We start from the raw sequence: 27,496 nt of genomic DNA on the forward strand, positions 1-27,496 counted from the left end.
GTGTGGCCAGAGTTTTCTGTTTTCTGTGGATATTGCTGTGGGTTCGCCCATGCCTAGTTCCAACTTTTAAATAAATATATATAATAATATATTTATGTTATAAATATAATATATAATATGTTTATATTATAACCATATTATATAATATATTTACATTATCAATATAATATATAATATATATTTATATTAATATAATATAAATATACATTTATATTATCAATATAATATAAATATACATTTATATTATCAATATAATTTATAATATACAATTATATTATCAATATAATATAAATATATATTTATATTATCAATATAATATATTATATATATTTATATTATCAATATAATATATAATATATTATATTATCAATATAATATATTATATTATCAATATAATATATTATATATATTTATATTATCAATATAGTATAATATATATTTATATTATCAATATAATATATAATACATTTATGTTATAAATATATTATGTAATACATTTATGTTATATGTATTATATAATACATTTATGTTATATATATAATATATTTGTATTATAAATATATATAATATTTTTATATAATTAAAATCTAATATGTATTTATGACATAAATATATAAGATATTATATAAATATATATATATAATTTTTTTTTTTTGATACGGAGTCTTGCTCTGTCACCCAGGCTGGAGTGCAGTGGTGCGATCTCAGCTCACTGCAACCTCTGCCTCTAAGGTTCAAGCAATTCTTCTGCCTCAGTCTTCCGAGTAGCTGGGATTACAGGCAGACACTACCATGCCCAGCTAATTTTTGTATTTTTGGTAGGGACGGGGTTTCACCATGTTGAGCAAGCTTGTCTCAAACTCCTGACCTCACGTGATCTGCCCACCTCGGCCTCCCAAAGTTCTGGGATTACAGGTGTGAGCCACCGCACCCAGCCAAGAAGAAATATTTTGATGCTATGAATGCATTTGTCATTTCTATTCTGTTTCATCCATGTGTTCTTCTTGTTTACCTTTGTAGTAGTCATTTACAGTGAAAATAATTGACAAATGAAATGGTGTTATGTTCTTGAAAACAAACATACATACAAACAAAAACAAGAAATGAAAGCAGACAAATGAACAAAGTGGCCAAGTAGGTGTTTGAAGGCTTAAATTGAGCAAAGAATAAAACGGTATTTTTTTAAATGTTAAAGAATGACGATGTGTTTTAATAGTATTGTTAACTAATGAATTAATTTATGTTTAGTGTGCTTAAAATTATATTTTAAGCTTCCAGATGGACTACTGCTATCAATTGATTAGACCGAAAACAAACAAGCAAGAATCTACACAACACAAATGGGGGAAAAATAATGAGATGTCTTGGACACTTTCCTGGCTGTAGGAAAAGAGCTTTGATAAAAGGAGTGATGAGATATAATTAAGCGCAAAGTAACCTACATGCTTATTTATCAGTGAATCCTTCAGTTCCAGATCATTTCTTCTACAAAAAACTAAAGAGTAAAAATCAGCCTTTCAGTCACTGGGTGACAGGATGCACTTTGATTTTTCCAGGAAAGGAAAGCCAGGATCACAGGCATGCACATGCACACGCACACACACGCACACGCACACTCACACATACACACACAAGCTCAAGCGCGTGCACGCACAGTACTTTGGCAAGTAGAGTGTTAGCTCCCCAAGCATGAGCTTCAGGCCAGACTCAGTGGCCGTGATAGACCCATGCGGCCGTTTGACAGATTTTAATAACCTTTTTATGCAAAGCAGCATGAAGGGCCAATGAAGGATGGCTGATTTTTTTGTAAGACAGGATCTTGCTCTGTTGCCCAGGCTGGAGTGTAGTGGCACAAACATGGCTCACTTTAACCTTGAACTCTTGGACCTCAGTTTCCCAAGTAGCTGGGACCACATGCACGCACCACCATGCTCAGCTAATTTTTAAAATTGTTGTAGAGATGGGGCCTCACCATGTTGCCCAGGCTAGTTGAACTCCTGTGCTCTTGCCATCCACCCGCCTCAGCCTCTGAAAGTGCTGGGATTACAGGTGTGAGCAACTACACCCAACTGGATTGCTGAATTTTTTTAACAGGTCTCCGGTAACTAAGACCCTTTGAACTATGACCATTGAATTCCTAGGACTTGTGTGATCTCAGTAGAGCAATGACTCACTTCCCTCAGGTTTTCAGACTTAGAGGAAAATCCAAGGATCAGTCTGTAGTATAATGCTAGGCATGAGAGGCATGAGGAAATGATGGGAGCTTCCGGACACAAAAGGTCTCCCAGCGGTGACTGATTTCTATTCAGAGACAGTGCCATCCCTGTGATTGAAGCTCCAACACACTGAAAAGGTGTGAAACCAAGAAAAGTCTCTCTTTCAATAAAAGTGTTCCATATTTCAAAAATTTTCAGAAGTAAGGATTTCTTAAGGGAAAAGCCATGAATAAATCAGGCCTTTTTTTTTTTTTTTTTTTTGAGACAGAGTCTTGCTCTGTCGCCCAGGCTAGAGTGCAATGACCTGATCTTGGCTCACTACAGCCTCCGCCTCCCTGGTTCAAGTGATTCTCCTGCCTCAGCCTCCTGAGTAGCTGAGTAGCCTCCTGAGGTGTGTGCCACCCCACCCAGCTGATTTTTGTATTTTTAGTAGAGATGGTGTTTTGCAATATCGGTTAGGCTGGTCTTGAACTCCTGACCTTGTGATCTGCCTTACTCGGCCCCCCAAAGTGCTGGGATTACAGGCATGAGCCGTCGTGCCTGGCCTAAACCAGGCCTTTTTAAAGAATAGGATCAGAGGTCTGGTTTCTTCTTCTTAGCAAGGTCTTGCTTTCGGTGGTAAGGCCTTGTTTTCTGCTTAGAGGCATCACTACAACCAGCCTGTCATCTGTGAACTCTTCCCTTGGTGGGATTCAGAAGTGTAGCTCCTGCGTATGTCTCTCCATTATGGGAGTCACTGGATTCTGTGGTTATTTAATTAGAACATGCCTCACTAGGTGTTGGCTACGTCTATTTGAGCTGAACTAGAAATGCAAATTCCTGCTACACATATTTTGTATTACAAGGTGTTCTACTTTTTGAAAGCTTTTGAGTAAATGGCAAATCTCAACTGAAGACTTTGACTCTTCTACAGGAACTGCATGGAAATGTGAGGAACTGAATTGGAAGAATGAACACAGCCTACCATTTGGTTTTCAATGCTTTCATTTTTAGGTGGCTTTGTAGTAATGGATGGAAAGAACAAAGATCTGTATTAAACACATGCTTGCAGCGTCTACAAAAATGGTTTATGTTTTAAAAGAAGAGGGGGAAGACCTCAGTCATTCTGAGTTATTACAGCTCCAGGAGATGGAAGTGTTTTATTAGCCCATATACATAGATAGATACAGTGCTACCAGGAAACAACTAATAAATTATAACTAAGGTCCTATGTATGGACCTTAATATTCCTTGTGTCTGACGATGCAGGAATTTAGCCAGGCAAGCTGAGATAAGGCCCTAACCTTTGCTCTACTTTTCTTTTTATGCTCTTCTTCCACATGCCCTTTTTTGGTTTAAATATAACCAAGATGATTTCCATTAGATTTTTCTAGCAACTGCATGATGTGTGTGTGTGCGTGTGTGCATGTGTGTGTGTGCATGTGTGTGTGTGTGTGTGCATAGCAGCAAGGCCAGATGATGATAGCAGGATGCAGAACCCCAATTTTTGTTTAATATTATGTAATGTAGAAAAGGAGTGTGCACACTTGTTTGCTTCCTTCCCATTGAACAACATTAGGATGAAAGCCAACAGTAGAAAAACAGGTGCTTGTTAGGTTTGAATGTGGAGCCCCAAAAATGAAAAAAAAGAAAAAGAAAAAGCACGGGGTTTTAGGGAAGGCTTCTTTAAGCATAATGTAAAGTTAATTTATCATTTTGGCCCTGTTCCACTAAAGACACAGAATTTGCATCAATACTACCTCCCCATGGCCTATTTCTCTGACCTAAAATGTATATTTTCTTTAAAGAAACAAGAACTATTATGACCAGCTATTCCTGGGGTTGCGGGTGGGGGCGGGGGGCAAGAAAAAAATGAAATCGTTTTCTTTAAGTAAAGCACTTAAAATTATATGTTTTTTTAAAACCTGGTTTTATTCCTGTTCGGATTGGTCATGAGTGAAATGACATAGAGTACTTTAAAAAGTTAGATTTTCATGTGTTATTTGGTTACTATAGAATTTGTACTGGAAACCTAACGGCAGATATACATTTAATAACACAATGTATTACAGGGAGAGATGTTTTGCTACTCTGATTGTGAACTTGGGAACAAGGAACTCCTGGGAGTTGTGGGAAAATATATGGACTGAAATTAGCCAAGTGTTATGGAGCAAGATTCATATGCTCAAACCTACTTTTACTGCTTCGTTGCTTTCCGTGCAGCAATTTTTGGCCTCAGTGAGGAAAATGTTGTGTTTGTGGAAACGTAAACTGGCTATTTATGTCCACAACCATCACACAAACACAGAACTGCAGTGATTTGGCTAAACGGTATATAGCAACGTGCAGTCTGGGGTTTTAGAGAGGCGTGTTTCAAGCTGCATGGGCGACACTGTAAGGAATATTAGGCTTTTTGCCTGCAGAGCCACTGTTCAAAGAGGCCTGGCTCAAACCCGAAACACTTGGAAGATTGTGTCTCAATCCTAGAACCCACTTTTTGCTACACTTTTAGGGAGGCTCCTTGCCGCAAAGTACTGAAAGTTTAGATTGTTTAAAACATTTGTCAGAAATCATTTCCTGGAGTGAAGATGCTTCTATAACTCGTAGGCACATCACTGCCTTCATCATCTCTGTAAAAAACATATCATTTCAAGCCAATTATGGTATTGTCCATCTTAATGGGATCCTTTATATCAACAGACACGTAGTCTAGTGAGATTAGGAAAGCACAGTGACAGCTTTAGCTGTAACAGATATTTTAGTGTTACCCGTGAGTACTGAATATTGAGAATGGGCTTCAGTTCCTCTGTTAACATGATGAGTGTTTCCTAAATTGTGTGAAGAGTCATGAGAAAATGTGTGATAAGCAGTTTGAATGCCTTAGAAAGAGGTGTAGTACAAGGTGTGAAATACAAAGGAACTCCAGCAGTTAGCTCTTCTCAAATTTTAATGTATATAAATATAAAGCAGTGTCATTTCCTGAATATGATCTCTATTCTTTTTCCATCATTTTCTTGCAAACACTGTTATCCTCAAACTGTCTTCTACTCTCACCTCCTTCACTAGTCTCATCTCCATATTTTCCCCTTCCGAAGGCTGTAGAATAGACCATTAGTTTCATTAATTATGGCCCTACTCAAAAGCCTAACTCTCTTCATGGCCTACATATTAGACATTAATTCCAACCAGGTTATCAAGGGCTTCTCTGGTATGGTTGCATTATTATTTTATAGCTTCATTAACTTCACCTCCTTATTCATAGCTTCATTAACTTTGCCTCCTTATTCATAGCTTCATTAACTTCACCTCCTTATTTATAATCCATGTCCTAGTCAAATTGAACTGCTGCCTCTCACCACCAAACATGACATTTACTTTCTTACATCCACATTTATTTGTTTTTTTCCCTTTAGTGGAATGCCATCTTCTCCCACAACCATAGGCCAAATTCACCTTCTTAATATATGACTCTTTTAATATAGTTCCCATTCTCACATTTATTGTTAAATTCATGCCTGACTGACCTAACTGATTGATATTTTCTGTTGCTGCTGTGAATATGATCACATTATTTCACTGGGTTTTCTTGATGGTTACTACTGGTATCCAACCATATCATCTCCAGATAGTGATTATTTTATCTTCTCATTTTCTAAAGTTATATCACAATTTTTTAATTCCTGCCTTATTGCATTGGTTAGAACTTTAAGAGCAATGCTGAATAGTAGCACTGATAGTCAATATCCTTTACTTGTGTTTGACATTCATGGAAATCTCCCCTAGAGTTTCACTGTTAAGGATCATTTAGATTATTAGCTAAAAGCAGATATTCTTAGATGATACAGAATATCATTCTAGTTTTACAATATAAAGACATGTTTTGAAAAACCTAAAATCATTATATTTTTGCATCTTTAAATTTTAAATATAAATATAAGCATATATTTAAACAGGTACATATAATCCATTTAAACATGCATATTAAAAACCTGAAAATACAAAAGATTGTGTAATGAATCTCCATGTAGCCATCACCCACTTAAGCAGTTATCAGTTTTGTTTCGTCTTCATCCCAGTCATTTCTCGTCTGTCTTACTATTTTATAGCAAATTCCAGACATCTTATCATTTAATGTATAAATATTTCAGTATGTATCTCTAAAAGATAAGGACTCTTCTATTTTTAAATACAGCCATAACATGTTTGACACACGTAAAAATTAATGATAACCCCTTAATATTGTTATTCATTATCTAATCCATGATCAGATTTCCTACATTTGTAACTGTTTGATTCAGGATCTGAATAAAATTCACAACCATTGTGATTGGTTGCTATATTTCCTAATGCTCTTTTAAGTGTTGGTATTTGAATTTTTCTCCTTTTTTCACTCTTTGATTCTAGCCCTAGCTCCCTTTGTCTCCTTTTTTCTACGTTTAAGTTTTTTTTGAAGAAACCAGGTTATTTGTCCTGTAAAGTTCTCTGGGTTTTATTGCATCCCCTCTTGATGCCACTTAATTTAGTCCCTGTAGGTTACATGTATGTGGATGTTTGATTAAATTCAGGTTTGACTTTTAAAGATAATACTTAATAGTTTTACAAAAATTGACTTTCTAATTTCATCAAGGTTGATTCAGTATCCATTGAAGTGACTATATGGCTTTTATTTGTTGATATGCCATGATTTTTTTTTAATTTGTTGAATAAGATAATGAATTTACCTTATGATTTCTCTCTTTTGACCTTTCAGCTACTTTCATTTCTAAGTGGGCTTTAGTTGGTGAATAAATTAACATATGTCATTAAATGTCACATGGTAATTTCAGTAGCTTGTTGAATAACTAAATCCTTGATTCTTGTTGGATGTTCAGTCCTCTTTGATTTGATTTGTTTTGTTTGGTACGAAAGACTTGACTAGTTTGGAAAGTGACAGGTTAACATTTTCTACATTGATATGACCTTCTTCCACCCAAAATGATCCTGGTAGAAAATGCGGAGTATAGTAAAGAATGTGTGCCTTCCACATTTAGCCTGGTGAGATCTATAAATATATCAAATTAAGCCAGTCACATGGCCTGCTGATATTTGCTTTGCAGGCTAGATGGATCGTACTCCTTTAGAATCTAAGTATTGATGGAAAAAGATCCACAAACTTGAAAGTTTGTGGACTCCGGCTATGGAAATTTTATACTCATATAAAACTGTCAGTGATTAGTAGAAAATATATACCAGAACTGCGTTTCTGGAATTGGCTTCTCGCTGAGAAAAGATTATTGGCTTTGTGAAGAAGAAAATGTAGCTTTCTTGTAACTCCATTTAGTCAATTATCCACTATGGGAAGATACTTTTCTTCTTCTTTGGAAAAGCTGTGACATCCTCCATGGTATTTGTAGCATTAAGATGTTTCTCCTAAGAAATAGTAGACTTAGGATGATTAGACTGTGTCATGAGTAAAACGCGCTGTCTGAAAAAACAGAAAAAAACAGCAACTTGTAGGTTTGAAAAATAACCTTTCCTGGCAATCTTATTTTTCTAAGGATAACACTGTCTAATGACACCAAATCATTTGCTCAGCCACTGCTGGGAACTTAGAATCTGCTTTCTGTTTAGCTACAAATGAGATAGTGTTACAACAAAAATTATAATTTTGTTTTATGAGGAGAAACACCCAAAGGTCACTTTTCATTCTGCTGAATAGGAAGAAATAATATCAGGGTCTGCCCAGAGAGCTTGTAAGGGAGAGAGGAATCTTACCCACTTAGGAAGCATTTTCTAATTCACTTATGTGACCTTGGGCAGCCTTCCCCTGTGCATTTTTGTGAATTCTTAGCTATAGGTATTTTATTAAAGACTGCAGAACTATTCTTTTGAGATGATCTGTATCCTCCTTTAAAATATAGGATAAACTATAAAATGTGCTAAGATCCCTGATAGTCCTACTATTCTATATATGTTTGAACAATGCCAAAGCCCAAATTCATCAGTTAAACCAGTTAATCTCCATTGGCCCTTGGTGTCAACTTGTTCTTTGGACGAAGTGTCACCTTGTAGGAAGTCTACAAACCTCTAAGTGCTCCCAGCGTATTAGCTACGTCCTGAGCTCCATGGAGTTGGATGCCCTAATTCTGCTTTAGAAAGTCCTGGTTCCATTAATGGTCTCCTGAGAATTCTCCTGGCTTCCCTTGTTGTTTCTTGAGCAGAGTTCAGTCAAGGAGAGGTCAAGAGAGATGATACTTCCAGTCACTATATTGGCTCTGGGAACCTCCAGCTCTATGCAGGTTCTTTGATGTCCTCTGGCCACTTTCTTTCTTTTTTAAGTACATATTTGCTATTCAGCAAAGGATTGAATGACTTCTCAGGAAAAAATGCCAACCCAGAATGACAAGGCTTCCGTGGTTCTGAGCCTGGCTCCGAACCTTTCCTTTGGAAAACTAATGACTCCACCTATCATTCCCTTGGCATCTAGAGAAGCTACATTAGGTGGCACAGCTCTTTCTGCCCAGCTTCTGCTCCAGAACTTCATCTTCAGGAACCACCTAAGCATTTTTTTCCCCAGTAGGAGTTCAGTCTGCTCATTATACCTAATTGCAAAGGAGCTATATTCAGAGCAAGAATAATAATTTCAGATTTTTTAACCGGACATCAAAGAGCAGGAAAGTATGCAGATTCCTAAACACATAAGCATTGAAGATATTACAGGTAAGGTTAAAAAAAAATCTGTAATTTTGTAGTGACTAGCAGTTTAATATTCAAATATTTAAAATGTGCATATTTTATTAAGCAAATGGCGTAGAGCTATTTGGTTTAATTTTCTGTAAGTAACTCGCAAAGAATTGTCCTAACAGCTGTGGGTGAGGACTAATTCATTCACGGGAAACAGGATCTAACGATTGCTTTGTGGGGTATACTCTGTATACTCATGCTAATTCCTGCTAATTGTCAAAAAAGAATAGTGGCTTTTTATCAGCAGTTTGCGTTTGTGTAATGGTCCTGGTCTACTGGTGGTTTTGCCTACTTCACTGATAAGGAAAACACCCCTTAAAACAAGCAAGAAAAGCAAGCCATCCTTTACAGTATTATTTTCTTTTTAGCCTATCTTGAGAAGAAAAAAGCCTAGCCTTCTACAGGAAATACTGTTTGATTCATGGGAAAATATTTAGTAACAAGCAGAGAACACTTGATTATTTCTCAGCTATTTATTCTGTGTATTTACAAAATGGGCAGTAGTATTATTTCCAAAATCTTAAGTTGTAAACAAAGTTTATATTACAGTCTACATGCTATGGATATGACACTATTTTAAAATATTTTATACTTTAAAAAATTGTTATGATAACACATAATACGTAAGATTGTAAGTAAGTTTAATTCTTGTAATTTGGAAATTCAGTCAGAAATGTTAAAGAATTGTGTAGATCTTGAAAGGGTAAAATAATCCTGCATTTATGATATTAATTTCTCTTAAATTGTTCAATTTTATTTTATAAGGAAATTAAGTGGTTATACATTTGTGACAAGTAGTTTTGATAAAGTTAAACATAGATTATTGATATTTACTTAATGCTTTATAATCACTCAATGATTGTCACTCCAAATTAGGCCATCTTTTTTCACATTTTGCAGAAGAATAATTTCCTAAGAAACAACTATTGAGGCTTGGTTATATATGTAAAATTTCAGCCTAGGCAGAATTTCTTTTTTTACTTTTGTTCGCTCAATATTTATGTCATTAGTAATAGTAACAGTATCATATATTTGTGTGCAGTGTTGCAACTGACAAAGTGTTTTAATAAACTTGGCAACAACCCTTTGGTATCTCATTTTTGCAGCTGAATTTTCTAAGGCAGGTAGATAGAAGTCCCACAGCTAATAATTGGAAAATTGTGCCTTGGATCTGATTCTTCCCAGCGAACTTCAGTATTCATTTCACTACATTTTATCTATGAAGGTTTTCTTCTAGGAAGAGTTGGTCATGGTCTTACAATTTTTAACCCCAGTGATTTTGGTTGTTATCATTATGTCTTGCACATAATAAACAGAATTGTGGGTCAGGTGTGGTGGCTCACGCCTGTGATCCCAGCAATTTGGGAGGCTGAGACAGGTGGATCACAAGGCCAAGAGATGGAGACCATCCTGGCCAACATGGTGAAACCCCATCTCTACTAAAAATACAAAAAAAAAAAAATTAGCTGGGCGTGGTGGCATGTGGCTGTAGTCCCAGCTAGCTACTCAGGAGGCTGAGGCAGGAGAATCACTTGAACATGGGAGGCAGAGTTTGCACCGAGCGAAGATCGCGCCACTGCACTCCAGCCTGGCAACGGAGCTAGATTCCATCTCAAAAAAAAAAAAAAAAAAAAAAGAATTGTGGAAGGAGATGAGGAAGGAAGAAAGGAAATAAGGAAGGAGGGAAAGAAGGAAGGAAGGAAGGAAGGAAGGAAGGAAAGAAAGAAAGAAAGAAAGAAAGAAAGAAAGAAAGAAAGAAAGAAAGAAAGGAAGGAGGGAGGGAGGGGCAGGCTGGAAGGAAGGAAAGAAAGAAAGAAAGAAAGAAAGAAAGAAAGAAAGAAAGAAAGAAAGAAAGAAAGGAAGGAAGGAGGGAGGGAGGGGCAGGCTGGAAGGAAGAAAGAGGGAGGGCATGAAGGAAGGAGGGAGTCCTGTTGTGTGGTAAAGGATTTTTGGAGCCCCTAAATGATGATAGTAGTCCCTAAGTTCTCAGCTATTTCAGAGAACTGTCCATCTTCCCCAGCAATGATCATTTGTCCTGACCATTTTTGCCAAGGCAGACCAGATCTAGAGTAAAAGACTACAAAACACATTCTCTGGTATTAAAAAGGAATGGCCAAAACCGTAATTACTTTTGCACCAACCTAATCGTAAGTTTCTGCTTTACCTTATACTTTCTTCCTTATAATACTGTAGTTGCTGACATACCAAGGAAAGTGTGTTTGGGATAAAGTGGTCACATAAATGGCAAACATCAAAGTAATGTCAAATTTTGTAGTGTTTCTAATTGCTGTTCATTTTGTAGTCACTAGAAGATAACTTCCAAATTGTGAAAAACTAGTCACAAATCAGAGGGAGACAAGGTTTAGGAAGCACTGAATGAGTGAGATCTACTTCACCTCCTTCCTGGAACAACTATTGGGGGTATCATCTTTTATATATTGAAACATATTTTATCTTCCAAATCTTTAGTTTACCTTTAATACAACTCCTCCCAGCCCCCCCAGAAAGAATGCTGTTTGCTCTGTTTGGCATAGGACCCGCTTTGTCGGTTTCATTACGTCCTGGTTGAATTACCAAATGGAAACTGATTTAGGAATACTGAGTGTGTACGGCACAGAGAAAAAATATCACTGCAAAATTTATAGGCCTGTGTAAGACTGTCAGGGCACTGTGTTCAAATAAGGAAAGCAAAAGGAAACCTGGCGAAAATCTGAAGAGTGTATATGGCACCATCTCCATCCCAGCTTCTTCTGACAGTTACAACTTATTCCTGTGCTTGGCTGCTGGTTTGGAGCAGCTGCATCCAGTCAGTTAACACTTCGCATCACCTGGGAGCTCGTTGTTGCCTTACAATTCGTGATCATTTTTTGATCTCACTACTGCTAAAGGATAAAAGTGCTAAGCATAATAATCCGTAACTGTATGAGATACTTGCTACCTCATTTCCCTCCAATAATCATTTTGCTATCAAATATCTCATTACTAGTTTCAGGTAATGATCTAAGAATTTTTTAAATGACTATGTCAGAGTTAGGGGCTTCAGGATAGCATTACAAGGATAATCATTTCAGAGAGATATATTTTTAAGGCCTTTTAAAAAGAGGGTTGTTTCTAGTTATTAACATATTTGTTAATCTTATTTTGATGATCTCATAAGATCAGAAAGTGTAAGGAAGAGATATGTCTGTGTTGCTTCCATCACTGCTAATTTTTTATTGTTTACATTTTGTAAGAAGTGTCTACATTTTGGGGGGAGGTGGAATGTTGGTTTTGTTGTTTTTAGCAAAAGCCTTGGCATTTGTCTTGAGAGAGCCCGTGCAGTGTTTGCTGTTCAGGTTGCATGAAGGGCAATCGTTAGCAACCTGTCAGAGATGTAAAGGCCACTAGGGTCTGCTTGAGGTTCGGAGTTCCTCTGCAGGACTGCATGGTGACAGCACACCACAGGTGGCCCATTCAGCACTGTCACCTGGGACAGCAAGGATACCCTGCTCCATTTGTCATCCTATGGAATTCTGTCAGCAGTTGAAAGCCTTTCAGCACAAAACCTTTAACATTCAAGGCAAACTTCCTAATTTTTTTTTTTTTTTTTTTTTTTTTTTTGAGAGAGTCTCTCTCTGTCACCCTGGCTGGAGTGCAGTGGTACAATCTGGGCTCACTGCAACCACCACCTCCCAGGTTCAAGCGATTCTCCTGCCTCAACCTCCTGAGTAGTTGGGATTACAGGGGCACGCCACCATGCCCAGCTAATTTTTGTATTTTTGGTAGAGACGGGGTTTCACCATGTTGGTCAGGCTGGTTGCAAACTCCTGACCTCATGATCTTCCCATCTTGGCCTCCCAAAGTGCTGGGATTACAGGCGTGATCCACCGTACCCAGCCCATTTCCTAGTATTTTTAAAAGCATTTGCCGTGGATGAAAATATTAATACATAGCACCTAAATAAGTAGTTTTTCACATGAAAGGATATTATGTTAAAATTATATGCTGTGTGATATATAGAAATGTTGTGTACTCCATGATTTTACAGACCAAACAATGCAAATCATGTTTCCCCTCTTCTTAATGAAGATATTAAAGTATAACTGATAATTGATGATAAAAATCACCTGTCTACTCATTCTTTCTTATTCCTTTTGTTTAGTTTGTTTGCTTAGTAGGCCTGGAAAAGATGCCTTCAAATGTATTTTGAAAATAACTTTTTGTTGGAGTAATAAAATATTAGTCCAATTCTTATTTATCCATAGTAATGATTCCAGAATAACATGCATATCCTTAGGAATAAAGTTCTCCTTTAAACAAACAAATAAATAGCATACATCTTTGAAGTCCCCAGATTTCCATTGTGAAGATTTTTCTCTCATTGATACATACCCCAATTAAGAGCCTTCCCTACTTGCCCATTAATATTTGCTATTATTCATTGAATGCCAATTTTTTTGCCAATTCCTTTATCTAGATTATTTATAATCTCTACAGAATTCTGTAAGAGTGCCATTACCCCTGTTTTCTTAATGGGAACATTGAGCATCTGAGTGGTTAAGTGACTTATTCAAAGCCAGTAGGAGACAAGATTTGAACCACATCTGTCTCCAAAGTCCAAGTTGTTTTGAGTGTCTTTTGCTGTTATTCGAAAAAGCCATGCTGAGATCAATGAAAGGGATCCAAAAACATGCCTTAGACAGGATAATATGAGGCAAACAAGGCCATGAGTAATTCAGAAATGGAATAATCAGATGTCGAGTATTCCAGTCAGATAGAATAAAAATCAAGCAGGGGAGAAGACAAAATTAGGTTATGTGTCACAACAAAATGTAGACTTTCGAAGGAAATGAACAGGAAAGGCAGAAGAAAATGGAAAAGTAATACATGGCAGGTCAAATAAAAGTAAACAAGGGCATATGAAACTCACAGGCAAATAATAAAATAGAAACTAGTAAGGAAGACAGAAAGGAATTAAAAAGGAATTAAAAATTCATAAGAATGTATCAGTAGACAAGACAAAAATTTGCCTTTAAAGATGGATTTTTTTTTCCTAAAAGAGTATATAGAATCTGTACTGGCTTGATATATTGGTTTTGCTTTTCATCCTGAAAATATCATTGGTAAACACTGTGTACATTAGACTATTTTTGGTTGGGACTGAGTATTGCCCATGGTGTTCCCAATGATATGAGAAGAAGCGTCCTGGTACTAAATGCCGTGGTGGCCTGGGGCTGAGAGCTTTGGCTTTGTATAATTCATGCACCCACTTTCATGTAACATGAAGATTGACAAGTGAATATTAAGTTCATTATGTGAAGGTTTTGCAAACCAAACTTGAAACTTATTTCTACCTCTCATTCTAAAGGGAGATATTTTGTAGTGCTTTAGTCTACATTTACAGTGATATTAGACTCTTTCCATTTCCTTAAAAGTATGATGGCATTTGGACATTCAACCATGCTCCTCTAAGAAATTAGAGTAGAAAAGAAATTTAGAAGAGAATGGCTTCTAATCTGCATGTTAATATGTATCTGACTAATAATCTATAATGTCTTCATTTGGAACAAATAAGCCAACTTGTGTTTCTTTTTCAATATATACATCATGTCTAAAAAATGTAAAGTCCATAGGCATGTAAAACGTTTCAAAAATAAATAACTTTATCAATTGATTGCCATTAAAAATAGATATCTAAATTGAGCTGCACTGACATTACTTTATACCATTACCTTGAACCTTCCTGAGAAATGTATTTTATTTAATGACAATAGAGCTTCTCCTTTCCAACTACCTGGAAGATAAAATATTGGTTAAAAAATGTTGAGCCCCTTTTCCTATTTAGTTATAGTAAAATTAGTTAACTCTATAATTCTCTCTTTTATAATTTGATTCTATGTAATGAGACCCACAAAGAGCTTAACTTCTCTGCTATTGTTTGTAAGGTCTGCAAGTTTAGTGAAATCTGTACCTTATACGAACTCTTCCTTTTAGGATAATTTAAGATTAAAGGCTGCTTAGAAGGGGGAAAAAAAGTCAATGTTAATCTTTCTCCTTTCTCTCCTCTTCAGCTACATCTACATCCACCACTGGGACAAGCCATCTTGTAAAATGCGCGGAGAAGGAGAAAACTTTCTGTGTGAATGGAGGCGAGTGCTTCATGGTGAAAGACCTTTCAAACCCCTCGAGATACTTGTGCAAGTAAGAAAAGAAATCCTGTGTGTGGCTTATGTCTATAACTCCTTGTTTCAGATGATTCTATGTCTCATGATGTATTGTTGCTTTTTTTCCAATTCTGTTGCATCATGTTGAATAATGCTGTTTTATATGTAGAGTGTTTTAAAACATTCACACCATTCGTCGTCACTCCTCTGTCATATCCAGAATTGTTTTTTGCTCTTTTCAATGTGTGTGAGGCGTTTTTTGTTTTTTTGTTTGTTTGTTTTTTGCCATGTTATTTATAGTGCTGCTTTCCTTGTGGTTTTTCTTGTTGTTATTCAGAAAAGATGTGCAGATATCACAGAGGCCTATAACTTTTGATATCTACTTCTACATCCAATGTATGAATTAAGCTGTAGGATAATGTTGCTTTCTTATCCCAGTGATCACCCGCAAAATGAATAAGACAACAAAAAGAAGCAGAAGGGCAGAAGATTATTTACTGACATATATCTGTTACACTTGGGATTGTCTTATTGTTGCGTAACTATTTTTTAAATGGAGTTTAGTTTTATATTGCTAGTAAAAAAAGAGAAAAAAGTAAATTGCATATATTTGGAAATGCATTGTGTGTAGCATCCCTGTGGGTGACAGCAGTGTTCTTTCATTTGTCTATAGATATAGCTAGAATAGCACTGTCTTTCCAATGACCTGAAGGAGTTGATGCACCATTGAGAAGTATCCAATTTAGGCCTGGGCACAGTGACTCACGCCTGTAATCCCAGCACTTTGGGAAGCCGAGGCAGGCAGATCACGAGGTCAGGAGATCGAGACCATCCTGGCTAACACCGTGAAACCCCGTCTCTACTAAAAATACAAAAAAAATTAGCTGGGCGTGGTGGCACACGCCTGTAGTCCCAGCTACTCTACTCGGGAGGCTGAGGCAGGAGAATGGCGTGAACCCGGAAGGCGGAGCTTGCAGTGGGCCGAGATTGCACCACTGCACTCCAGCCTGGGCGACAGAGCGAGACTTCGTCTCAAAAAATTAAAAATAAAAATAAAAATAAAGAAGTATCCAATTTATTCTCTCTCAACAGGCAGCATAAGATAGTGATAGTATCAGTACATTAAATATTTAAACCTTGTAGTAAAAGCTAATAGGACTCATTAAAAAGTACATTTATTTTGCCATGCATTTTAAGTTTACTGTTGATATTTGGTCTACATGTGGTATATGGACTTAAAATTTGATGTGGGCATAAAAATATATTTAATGTTTTATTCAAATGATGAAAATACACATTTGTTTTGCTCTTCACCAATAGCTATATCCCAAAAGCAAGGTATTTTAAAAGTCTTTCCTTAAAAAATGTAGTATGGAGCATCTAATAAATTTTACCAGCAGTCCCCAGCTGCAAACATGCAGTGGGGGCATTATTCTAAAGCAGCAATGCTTGTTCTAAAGGAGGGAAAACCATTTTGTCACAAAAATTGTTTTCTGCTAGAATATCGGCATGTGACTTAAATCTTGACAAGGAAGAACAAGTCTGTTAGAGAGGCAATTGAACTGATAGGAGCAATCAGCAAAATGAAAAAGGCACCAGAAGTAGTCAACAAGGCCATGTCCCTTTTACATCACAGAAGTACTATATAAATATTTAGGTGCCAATTCTAATAAAATCTTAATTATATTTATAAGTAAGGAAGTGCATCTTAAAAAACATATGTTTTAAAGACAAAAAAAGCAACGATCAAAAATGCCATTTTGTAGGCCATGTTTTGCTGCTCTCTGAGCTGTGTAGATTGGGTGTGTCTGTAACGTGCCTGATGGGACCTCATGGCTCTGAACAAGCACCTTCCAGAACTTCTCCTTTCTTGCACTCAAAAGCTCTTCTTTGAAAAAAAGTAGATACAGTGCCAAGACAAGACAAGTTTTGGTGGTTGTATAGCTGATTTTATCAAAGACAGACAATTTGTAAAAGTAAATATAATCTGTTAGAGTGAATAAAAGACTTGGAGCCGGAACAGTAGAATTCTAATCTCAATTACTAAACATCTCTTTCACGGAAATAGATAGTTTTTATAAGCCAAGTGAAATGATAGGTAAAAGTCTTGCAAAAATATTAAAGCAAGATGAAATACGAGTATGAGGCCAGGTATATGCCTGTAATCTCAACACTTTAAGAGGCCGAGGCAGACGGATCTCTTGAGCCCAGGACTTGGAGACCAACCTAGAAAATGTAGCAAAACACCATTGCTATAAAAAATGCAGAAAAATAATTAGCCAGGCATGGTGGCATGCACCTGTAGTCCCAACTATTCGGGAGGCTAAGGTGAGAGGATCACTTGAGCCCGGAAGGTTGAGAGCCAAGATCATGCCACTGCACTCCAGCCCGGATGACAGAGTAAGGCTGTCAAAAATAAATAAATAAAATAAAAAATAAAAAATAGAATATGTAGAATAGTTCATTCCTTTTAGATCTGAATTATCTCATATGACTATGTTTATTGTTTAAAAAATAATCTTAGAGATTCACTTCTTGGTCATTAAAATATTCAAATCTATATGCTTGCAGCAGAATAAAAATCTGTCTGATTTAGTCTTCAGTTCTGACTTGCTGTGAATACAGCACAAATATGAGACATCCCCATATTTATCATAGCAAATTGGGATGAACCAGGTTTTTAGTTTGTAAGGTTTGCTCTGATCAAGATAGAAAATGCCAGAAGCTGAGAATTATAATCTATAAAATATGAGGTTCATTTGTTATATGGGGAAACCTTGTTATTTTTTCCTAATCTTAAGCATACAGTGTAATTGTATTTTAATAAATCTCCTTGAAAAAGCATTTAAATTATAGGTCCTTAAATTCTTCTCCTTTTTAAACAATGTACCCATATTATCTATGTCTCATATTTTTACTTCTTCAGAAAAGCATCTGAGACCACTATATTTTAATTATAGTAATGAAATATGATCATTTTTCATCATCACTTTGCAAAGATTTGCAAGCTGAGTGAGTAAATATGATAGTTTCTCCATACCTCTAAGGAACCAGGGCAGTTCTTTTCCACATATTAATTTCAGCTGTTCTTTAGCCCTCCCACGTCCAATACAAAACATGCAATCGCGTAAGTGCCGTTCAGTTTTTTCATTTTAATATTGTGCCAACAACTGTAATTTTTCTTCACTCGACACAGTTTCTCATTAAATCTTAAGCCTAATCCAGTAGTAAAAACTTACTATATTTTAAAAATCTTGAAGTGAAACATTTGTTACTCTTCTGATAATTATTAAAGCCCCAAGCCATCCTCCAAGCTAATTGTGTAGTGGATCATACTTGCCTACTAGTTCTAAGAAATTATACCTTTTTTTTTTTTTTGTAATTAGGATCTTTTAGGTAAGTGATTCAATTTATTACTGGATCTTATCAGAAAGAAAATCTTTGACATCTATGATTTTGATAACTTTCCCCCTCCTTTGGGATGGTGACTTTATTCACATATTAAAGCAAGCCAGAACCTTGAGGGAAGAATTAGAGAGTATATTTTACATCCAAAATATTTCAAACCTTTCTCGTTACATGAAACTGTTTTTATTTTTTAAAATCCTGTATGTAAAATATCTATAGCATTAAAAATAATCACTAGTCAGAATTTAAACAAAGACATAATATACTAGGTCTTATGATAATACATTGTTCACTAGACCACTTGAATAGAAACAGAAGACATAAAAATATTGCATTGGCTCATCATGGTCCTGTCTATGAAGCCAGTTCATAGTTTCCATATGGTCTATCTGTCTAGAGCTAAGCATTGCTGAAGCATGAGCCACATCATTGAAAATCAGCTTTAGCCCTGACTAAAGACATGACTCAGAAACACCACAAGCATGGAAGTTTCCAAGTAGTCTCTCTGGTCACTAATCTGCTGTTGTCTTCTTGGGAGTTGAAGTAGAAGATTTTACAGCAAATCTTTTTTGTCTCTCTGCTTAGAACAAGGTGTTTCGAATGGATTAAACATATTAACAGTGAAAAACTTCTCTGAGGAGAGGTTTCCGGATTGCTTGGACCTCCTCCTGGGGACTGTGTGGGAATTTCAGTGGTAGTTCTCATCTTTTATATTTTTTTTTTTGTCTACAGTAATTTAAAATTTATTCTGTGGAAAAAATAGTTACTATTCCAGATTATATAAAGATGAGAAAAGAATCATTCCATTTTGTACCCTCTGATGCTTTATGTAGTCCTGTGGTTCAAAGAAACAAGATACATGAAATCAAACATGAAATTCTCCAGATTTCCTCTTGCATCTTTTCTTTATTCTTGTATATCTGTTCTTCTGAACAGTTTCAGTGGAGAACTACTTGGGAAGATGTTGATGTGATTTTTTTTTAAATCTAAAAATTATTTTATATCAGGCTGTGCTTATAAGTCCAATATGTTGTCCAGTGGACCAATGCGCCTTCATCTGGAGGGGATTAGAGTTTTAAACTACCAATTTTGGTGAACTGTCTTATGTCCTTTCACTTCAACTCTCTGGACAATATATTTATTTATAACATGAAGTTAATATGTTCTCCAAATTTCTTCCCAGGGAGTCAGTGAAATTAAATGAGTTTATTTCTGCTAAAGTACTTTTAACTCTGGGGAAGCAAAATTTATTTTTCCTTATAATAAAAAGTAAATGGTAGTATTACATTCTCTCAGTAGACATTGGAAAAATATATACACCTGTTTTAACAGACTGTGTTATCATGTTTAATATCTTTTTTTTTTTTTTGAGACGGAGTTTCACGCTTTTGTTTGCCTAGGCTGGAGTGCAATGGTGCAGTTTCAGCTCACTGAAACCTCTGCCTCCCAGGTTCAAGTGATTCTCCTGCTTCAGCCTCCCAAGTAGCTGGGATTACAGACATGCACCACCATGCCCAGCTAATTTTTTGTATTTAGTAGAGATGGGGTTTCACCATGTTGGTTAGGCTGGCCTCGAACTCCTGACTTCAGGTGATCCACTCACCTTGGCCTCCCAAAGTGCTGGAATTACAGGCATGAGCCACCACGCCTGGCCCATGTTTAATTTCTAATTCTTTATTTTATTTAAGAGTAGCAGTTTTATTTGGTTTGTTGGGACCACCAGCTATCTTTATAAATTTCTTTGACTGATCATTTAATATTTCTGGTCATTAGTTTCCTTATAATGCAAAAAACAAAAAACGAACTAAATTTGGAAAGATGGAAGGTATCTATAAACATAGACTTTTATAATTTTGTAAAATGAATGTTTATGAGGCCACATAGGGCCCTATTATATTATACATTATTATAAGAGACAGGTATGAAAAACATAACTGTGGGAGACAAAATCACAGCAAATATAATACATTGTTTGATAAAATGAAATATTTATCAAACTTATTTCATAATATATATTATGTAAATGAAATATTTATCAAATTTTGCCTGAGATCGCAATTTTTTTTAATTTTTGCAATCAGACCTTGGCGATGACCTTGAGCAGTAGGATATTAAAAACTCCCAGAGGTTTAGCGTTCCAATAATGGAACACCAGGCGTAAATGGATTAACATTTGTTCATAGAACAGCTATTTGCCAGGCATTTTTTAAAACACAGAGAAAATATAAGGAATGGTGTCTGATCTCTGGGAACTCAGTCTGTTTAAGAAAATGAAATTGCTAAAATAGAAAATCAATGAGTGAATATATGCTAAATGGTACAATGCTGACTATTAAGGTAATACAAATTTAAAGAAGGGAAAGAAAAGACTGAAATAAGTTAGAGAAGACTTCTTAAATATAATCATCATTTATAGAGTCTTTCCTTTATATCAAGAAGGCATTGTGGTTGTAGAAATTCTTTTCTGAGACACGGTACCATGCAGCTTAATTCCAGGAAGTAAAACAAATGAACAAAATAAAAGAACTAAGTTAAACAGTGGAGCCACTTAATGATCTCTGAAGGTCAGGCAGAGGACTTTGGGTATTGTGATAGCTAATAGGGAGCCATAGTAACTTCTGGAGCGGGAGAGTGGCGCCATAGACATAGCAGATGTTTAGGGAAGCAAGTCTTCCTTACAGGCTAGAAGACGTCTGGGGACTAAGTAAGATGGGAAGAGAAAGTCAAAGACATCAAAGGCACTAGCTAAGGTTAACATTTTATAAAATACTGACATAATGATGCTGATGATAGTAACTTTTATAATATGTATTAGTAGCTGGTTAACATAATTAAACAAGGGGGCAACGGTACAAACTCATAGTTGTGTCCTGCAGTCTCATCATCATGGCTGCAGAAAGAGAAATTTGGAAGAAATAAACAGGATATATACTGGGTTAGAACTTCCCATCCAGAAGAACACACTGCTAACTCCAATCTCAGCCTCGAAGAGTTCTTTCTTTGGAATCAGTGTTACACTTGCCTGTAGTACTTTTCTGTTCTTGAATATTGTAACATTTAACAGATACGGACAGCATTTGTGAGAGCAAGTGGTGGGACTCATGTGGATCTAGTTAATGCGCTCTTCAGACAACTGTGTCTTCTGTTTCTTTCATGTCCTCGTGTATCTAGAATCCTACTATGTGCTTATGAGGAATTCATTAACTCATTTAGACTTTTAACTCAACAAGGTAGAGTTGAAGAAAATTATTTTGTTTTTATAGGATTCAGTTTAGGTGTAGTTTTGCCTAAAATCAGGTGCATTGACGAAGTGTTCTGAATAGCTTTGTTCCTCTCTTATAAAAATCAGTTGGGCAGCCATATGCATTTATTGAGCTCCTATGAGACAGGCTCTGTGCTCAAGCTATGGATAAAGTAGTGAACAAAACCATACTGGTCTTTGCCTGATGGAGTCTGTAGACTACTGCAGGTAACAATCATGTTTCATATAGTTAATTGAATTATACAACACAGGTTTGCCAAGTGTTATGAAGGATATTAAGTGAGCTAAGGGAATGTACAATGAAAGACCTAGTCAGAGGCTGACTCTGCTCTGTGGAAAACAGAATTAAAAAAGAGTATGCAATCATACTCTTGAGATGTATATAGAGTCAATTTAAAGTATTTCATTGTGTATATATACCACATTTTCTTAATCCATTCATCTGTTGGTGAACACTTAAATTGATTTTATAACTTGGCTATTGTGAATAGTGGATGAATATTTTAGCTAGATTGATTTAATTATTCCATGTTGTCTTCATAAATCATAACATCACTTTCTGCCCCATAAATGTATACAAGTACAAATTGTCAATTTACAGGAAAACGAATACACAATTTTGAAATATTTATATTGAATGATTTAAGGAAAAAGTGAATATTTAGATGTTTTATCACAGAATGAGGCTGGTAAAGTGGATAGAGCTTTAAAGCCCCTCAGAACCCCTAAGTTGTTTGACGAGACAGGGAAACTTCCTCAAGAGAGGAAAACCAAACCACAAATTAGCAGTCGATATGTCATTGTGTCACAATGACGTGGAGATGTATGGGATGTAGATTGATCCCGCATCCGATATATTGTTTGACCCCCAACTTAAGGATTCATCATGTAGAGTAAACATGGGCAAGGGTTTTAGTCTTTCTGCAGATGAGCATTTCAGAGCAAGCTGTGCAAACAGAGATTTAGGAAGGGCACCAAGGTTCAAACAAGTAGTTAATTCACAAACACTGCCACCCTCATTATTGGGATTGTATGTCCTGGACATTGAAAAACAACATTTGAAAAGCCAGGACAACTTAGGGTTTTTGTTTTGTTTTGTTTTTTTCTCAGCATTTACCCATGAGTCTAGTGTGGCCACTCTATGTAGCCTCTTATCTCATGGATTGGAAACTAGTCCCCAGATTGTCATTAAAAAGAAAATGGAGGATATATACTGTCTGAACAGTGGTGGGGAGATATAGGTTGGATCTGAAGGAAACATTACTGGAACATTTTATATTTAATATTTTCTTTAATGATGTTAAAGAGGGCATTCCCTTGGGTAAATAAATGTCTTTTGCAGATGATGCTAGAAAGTACACTAAAACACAAATTAGAAAAGCATGTACAAACTCAAGAAACTTCACTTAAAGGTAGATAACAGAATGAGGTTCATCTTGGAAAAATGCAGACTAATAGTAACAATACATTTGGGAAAGAATAATCTACAACACAGATACTCAGCCAGTGAGTGGGCGAGTTCTGGACAGAATGCTGAGCTGGCTAAGAGGTGAGAAAAGTCAGTGTTTGCAATACGATACCGTAGGAAAACAGACCAGCACAGTTGGAGCTGGTGTAGACACTGCCACCTCGAGTTTACACAGAGAGAGAGCAAAGGCTTTGGTGTCTGATACTTACTCATCAATATTCCTTGATAGAGATTTGTTGATATTTCTATCATTTAATATTTGTAAATATAAATATCAAATAATTTCAAATACCACAGCTAGTATTGAGGAAAAGCAGACAGATAATAGGGACTTTTCATTTTTTGACAAGGTATTTTTTAAATTGTCCAAATATTTCACTGTGGAATGATGACTAGAGAAAGAGGAAATATCAGCTGTATATTTTTTCTTCCTCTCGTCCCTGATCAAGGGAGGGTTTGATGAAAATGAAGCTGAGAAGAGAAAGGATGTCTAAGGATGGTTTATAAATTGACCATAAATGTGTGGTTTATAAAATTAGCCAACCCTAACTAGAAGTTTCTTGGGGTCCGTGAATATCTTTAAATACATCTAGAATCTCCACCAAGAAAAAATGGAAAATAATTTATTCAATTGGAATATAAAAAATATACCAAGCATTAAATTTATTTCAAAATACATACATCTATGATTGATTACATAGTAAGCATATCAGGATATTAACAGTGTATTGAAGTTATTATTAACCACAGTTTTTATTATACTGGTGCTGGGCAGAAGTTTGGTTAGTAGAATGCACTGCTTTATTGAATCTGAAGTAAACTGGTATTTCGCTAACAGTATTTAAATTCAAGAAAACAGACTTACTTTTAAAGAATCAAAGAGTCTTTTCCAAATTGCAAACATGTTATTAAAGGATTTTATTGGAGGGAGGGAGTCTGTGAGAAGGATACTGGGAATTTCTGTAAAAATTATTTGAGGCCAGACACGACAGCTCACGCCTGTAATCCCAGCACTTTGGGAGGCCAAGGCAGGTGGATACCTGAGGTCAGGAGTTTGAGACCAGCCTGACCAACATGGCGAAACCCTGTCTCTACTGAAAATACAAAAATTAGCTGGGCATGGTAGTGCACGCCTGTAATCTCAGCTACTCGGGAGACTGAGGCAGGAGAATTGCTTGCATCTGGGAGGTGGAGACTGCAATGAGCCGAGATCTTGCCACTGTACTCCAGCCTGGGTGACAGAGCAAGACTCCGTCTCAAAAAATAAAAAAAAAAAAAATTGTCTGGGAGTCCACAGAGGAGAGTGTATCATAACCTATAAAAATAACAGACAGATGTTCAAGATTGGCCTGTGTCAATCTTGACAATTAACTGTATGAGACTCTTTTCTTTTTTTTTTTGAGATGGAGTCTCATTCTGTCACCCAGGCTGGTGTGTAGTGTCGCAGTCTCTGCTCACTACAACCTCCACCTCCTGGGTTCAAGCGATTCTCCTGCCTCAGCCTCCCGTGTAGCTGGGATTACAGGCGCCCACCACCACACCCAGCTAATTTTTGTATTTTTGATAGAGACATTCACCATGTTGGCCAGGCTGGTCCTGAACTTCTGGCCTCAAGTGATCAGCCCACCTTGGCTTCCCAAAGTGCTGGGATTACAGGTGTTAGCCACCACATTCGGCCTGAAAGTCTTGTTTGATACAATTGTTCATCAGATACGGACACTGTGGTCTGATCTTAAGTTCATTTTCACCGACATTTTGTGAGAGCCCATTATGAGCCAGGCATTGTGCTAGGCATTAGAGATACAAAATGATCAGAATGTGATCATTGTCTGACAGAATGTGGTCAGTGTGTCACAGATCATCACAATACAGATAAGTGCAGTGAAAGATCAGGATAGGTTGCAATGCAAGAGCCAAGGAGAGAATTCTCCCCAGAGCACAGAAATGGGTGATGGGGAGGTGGAGGGCAGGGAAAGAGTGATGCCTAAGTTCAGAAAAAACTGTGAATTTTCACCCCATTAATAACAAATATAGAATAAACATGATCATGTTAAGAGCAAATACTAAAATTTTTAAAAACCCTGATTTCCATCTTTTAATCTGATTAATGAAACAAATGGTATATACATATATATATACATACAAACTCTCTCTCTCACACACACACACACACACACACACACACACACACACGTATATATATTTAAAGCTACAACAAGTACTTGTTATTCAGATCCTTAGATTACTCTCAGACATAAAATTCTTGGAATTTGCTCAAACTCATGCCAAAGCTTATTGTTCAAACTCAGGTTTGATTTACTGTTATTCTTACCTTCCAGGAAAGTGATGGATTGAATGTTTAACATACAGTGTTGATAATAGAAATGTATCAGAAGCCAGTCTCCCTAGTCTGTTAAAAGTAATTCCACAGAATTTCACAGAGCTTATAGATCAACTGAGTTTTCATTTGCATGTGCTTTCTCTACATAATCAATGCAGTGTGCAGTTTGCTTATGTAGAAACTATCTCAGTTTCTGCTTTTCCCTTCCATCTCATTTGGCAACAAATGAGATGGCTATATCCTTTTGTTGCTGAACACTTGAGTTGCTTAGGCACTTGCAATTTGTTTTACCTCAACAGTTGTCTTAAAAGTCCATTTTATCAAGAAGGATTTTTAGAAGTCATTGAGTTCTGTCATCCCTGACTGGTAATGCATTCAGAAGAAACGATGTTGGGGTTTTCTAGCAGTGATTCCATGTGTTAGAATAAGTATCATTTCCCAGAACCTTAGTGGAAAAAGAGGTCTTTGATAATCACTTAATTACATCCCTTCATTTTATCACTGAGGAAAATGAGGCCCCATAAAGCAAAATAGCATGTCCATGTCCAAACAGCAAGATACCACAGTACCGAGAGAGAGAGCGTTTGCCTCCCTTTTCCCAGTTCAGGGTACCTTACGTCTTGAACTTTAATCTACATCCACATCTCTTAGGGATCTTGTTAAATGAAGACTCTTATTCCATAGTTCTCGGCTGTGGCCTGCGTTTACACTAGCTTGCTCCTAGGAGATGCTGATGCTGTCAGTTCTAAGTAATAACAGGGTCTTATAACACTAAGAAACAATGCTGAGAAAATTCATCTCCCAAATGAAGACAGACACTAGCAAAAGGATAGTTCTGGTTGAGAGGTAGCTGGTATTTCCAAAAAATGACTTGCATACCTCAAGTAGTTCTAGTGTTAGTGCACCCAGTTTTCCGTATGATTTTATGATAGAGATAAGCCATCATCTCATGCTAGCTTCCTAGGAAACCTCATGTTAGAAATTCATAATAGTTAGAAAATTGATTGGGTAGGATTTCTGACTCCCTTTACCTAGTTGTCCTGTGCCTTCTGATCACAGAACTGGTTATAAGATGCCTAATGACAATTTCCTTATAAATGCCTGCCTTCTCTTAAGGAACTCGTGATTCCTTAGCTATTTGTTAATTTAATGATTCTTACTAACATAAGGGCATTTCCTGCCTTGAGCAAATATGTGGTGTGTGTGTGTTTCTCTCTTACACATACACAGCATGTTCACATATCTTATACCATGTTCTTTTGTAAGAAACAAATGGATTATTTGTGCTCAATATGAGAATTTTAACTTTTATCAAGAATTCAAAGAAGCGGGATGAAATGATAATTACTGAATACATCATTAATTCTGGAAACACCTGCCTTAATTATAGGGTTTGTCTATATGAACTTATAGTCCTGGTTTAGGAACAAATAAAAATTCTATTTATTTCAGAAATAATTTTGTCAAATAAGTTATATGAAAAAAGTTCCCATGTGTTTTTTCTTATAGACATTCAATAAGAATGTGAAGACGTTCTTATTGAAGCATGAGAAATGGCCTCTTTTTTTTTTTTTTTTTTTTTTTTGAGACAGAGTCTTGCTCTTGTCTCCCAGGCTGTAGTGCAATGGCACGATCTCAGCTTACTGCAACCTCTGCCTCCTGGGTTCAAGTGATTCTCCTGCCTCAGCCTCCTGAGTAGCTGGGATTACAGGTGCCCACCACCACACCCGGCTATTTTTTGTATTTTTTGTAGAGACAGGGTTTCACATGTTGGCCAGGCTGGTCTCAAACTCCTGACCTTGTTGTGATCTTCTCACCTCAGCCTCCCAAAGTGCTAGGATTACAGGCGTGAGCCACTGCACCTGGCCAAGCTTATACTTCTTATTGACATATTTCTCAAGGTAGCTCTTCCTCTATTCCCTGCAGCAAAAATATTCTAAACAAAAATAATCCATT

At 36.4% G+C, this 27,496-nt stretch overlaps 1 protein-coding gene across 6 annotated transcripts in view; it reads left to right on the forward strand.

Moving 5' to 3' along the window:
* NRG1 (neuregulin 1) overlaps window positions 1–27,496 on the forward strand; it is a 1,126,614-nt gene that overhangs the window by 1,065,799 nt on the left and 33,319 nt on the right. For 5 of the 6 annotated variants that reach the window (XM_030817079.1, XM_003269551.3, XM_003269550.3 and 2 more), the window contains one exon: window positions 14,969–15,098. In XM_030817079.1, the coding sequence (XP_030672939.1) occupies window positions 14,969–15,098 (130 nt within the window). Of the gene's footprint in view, window positions 1–8,407; window positions 8,895–14,968; window positions 15,099–27,496 lie in introns of those variants that run through there. The other variant, XM_030817080.1, reaches the window with a different exon arrangement.

The sequence above is a fragment of the Nomascus leucogenys genome, chromosome 8 (genome assembly GCF_006542625.1).
Source record: "Nomascus leucogenys isolate Asia chromosome 8, Asia_NLE_v1, whole genome shotgun sequence".
NCBI classification, from domain to species: Eukaryota; Metazoa; Chordata; class Mammalia; order Primates; family Hylobatidae; genus Nomascus; species Nomascus leucogenys.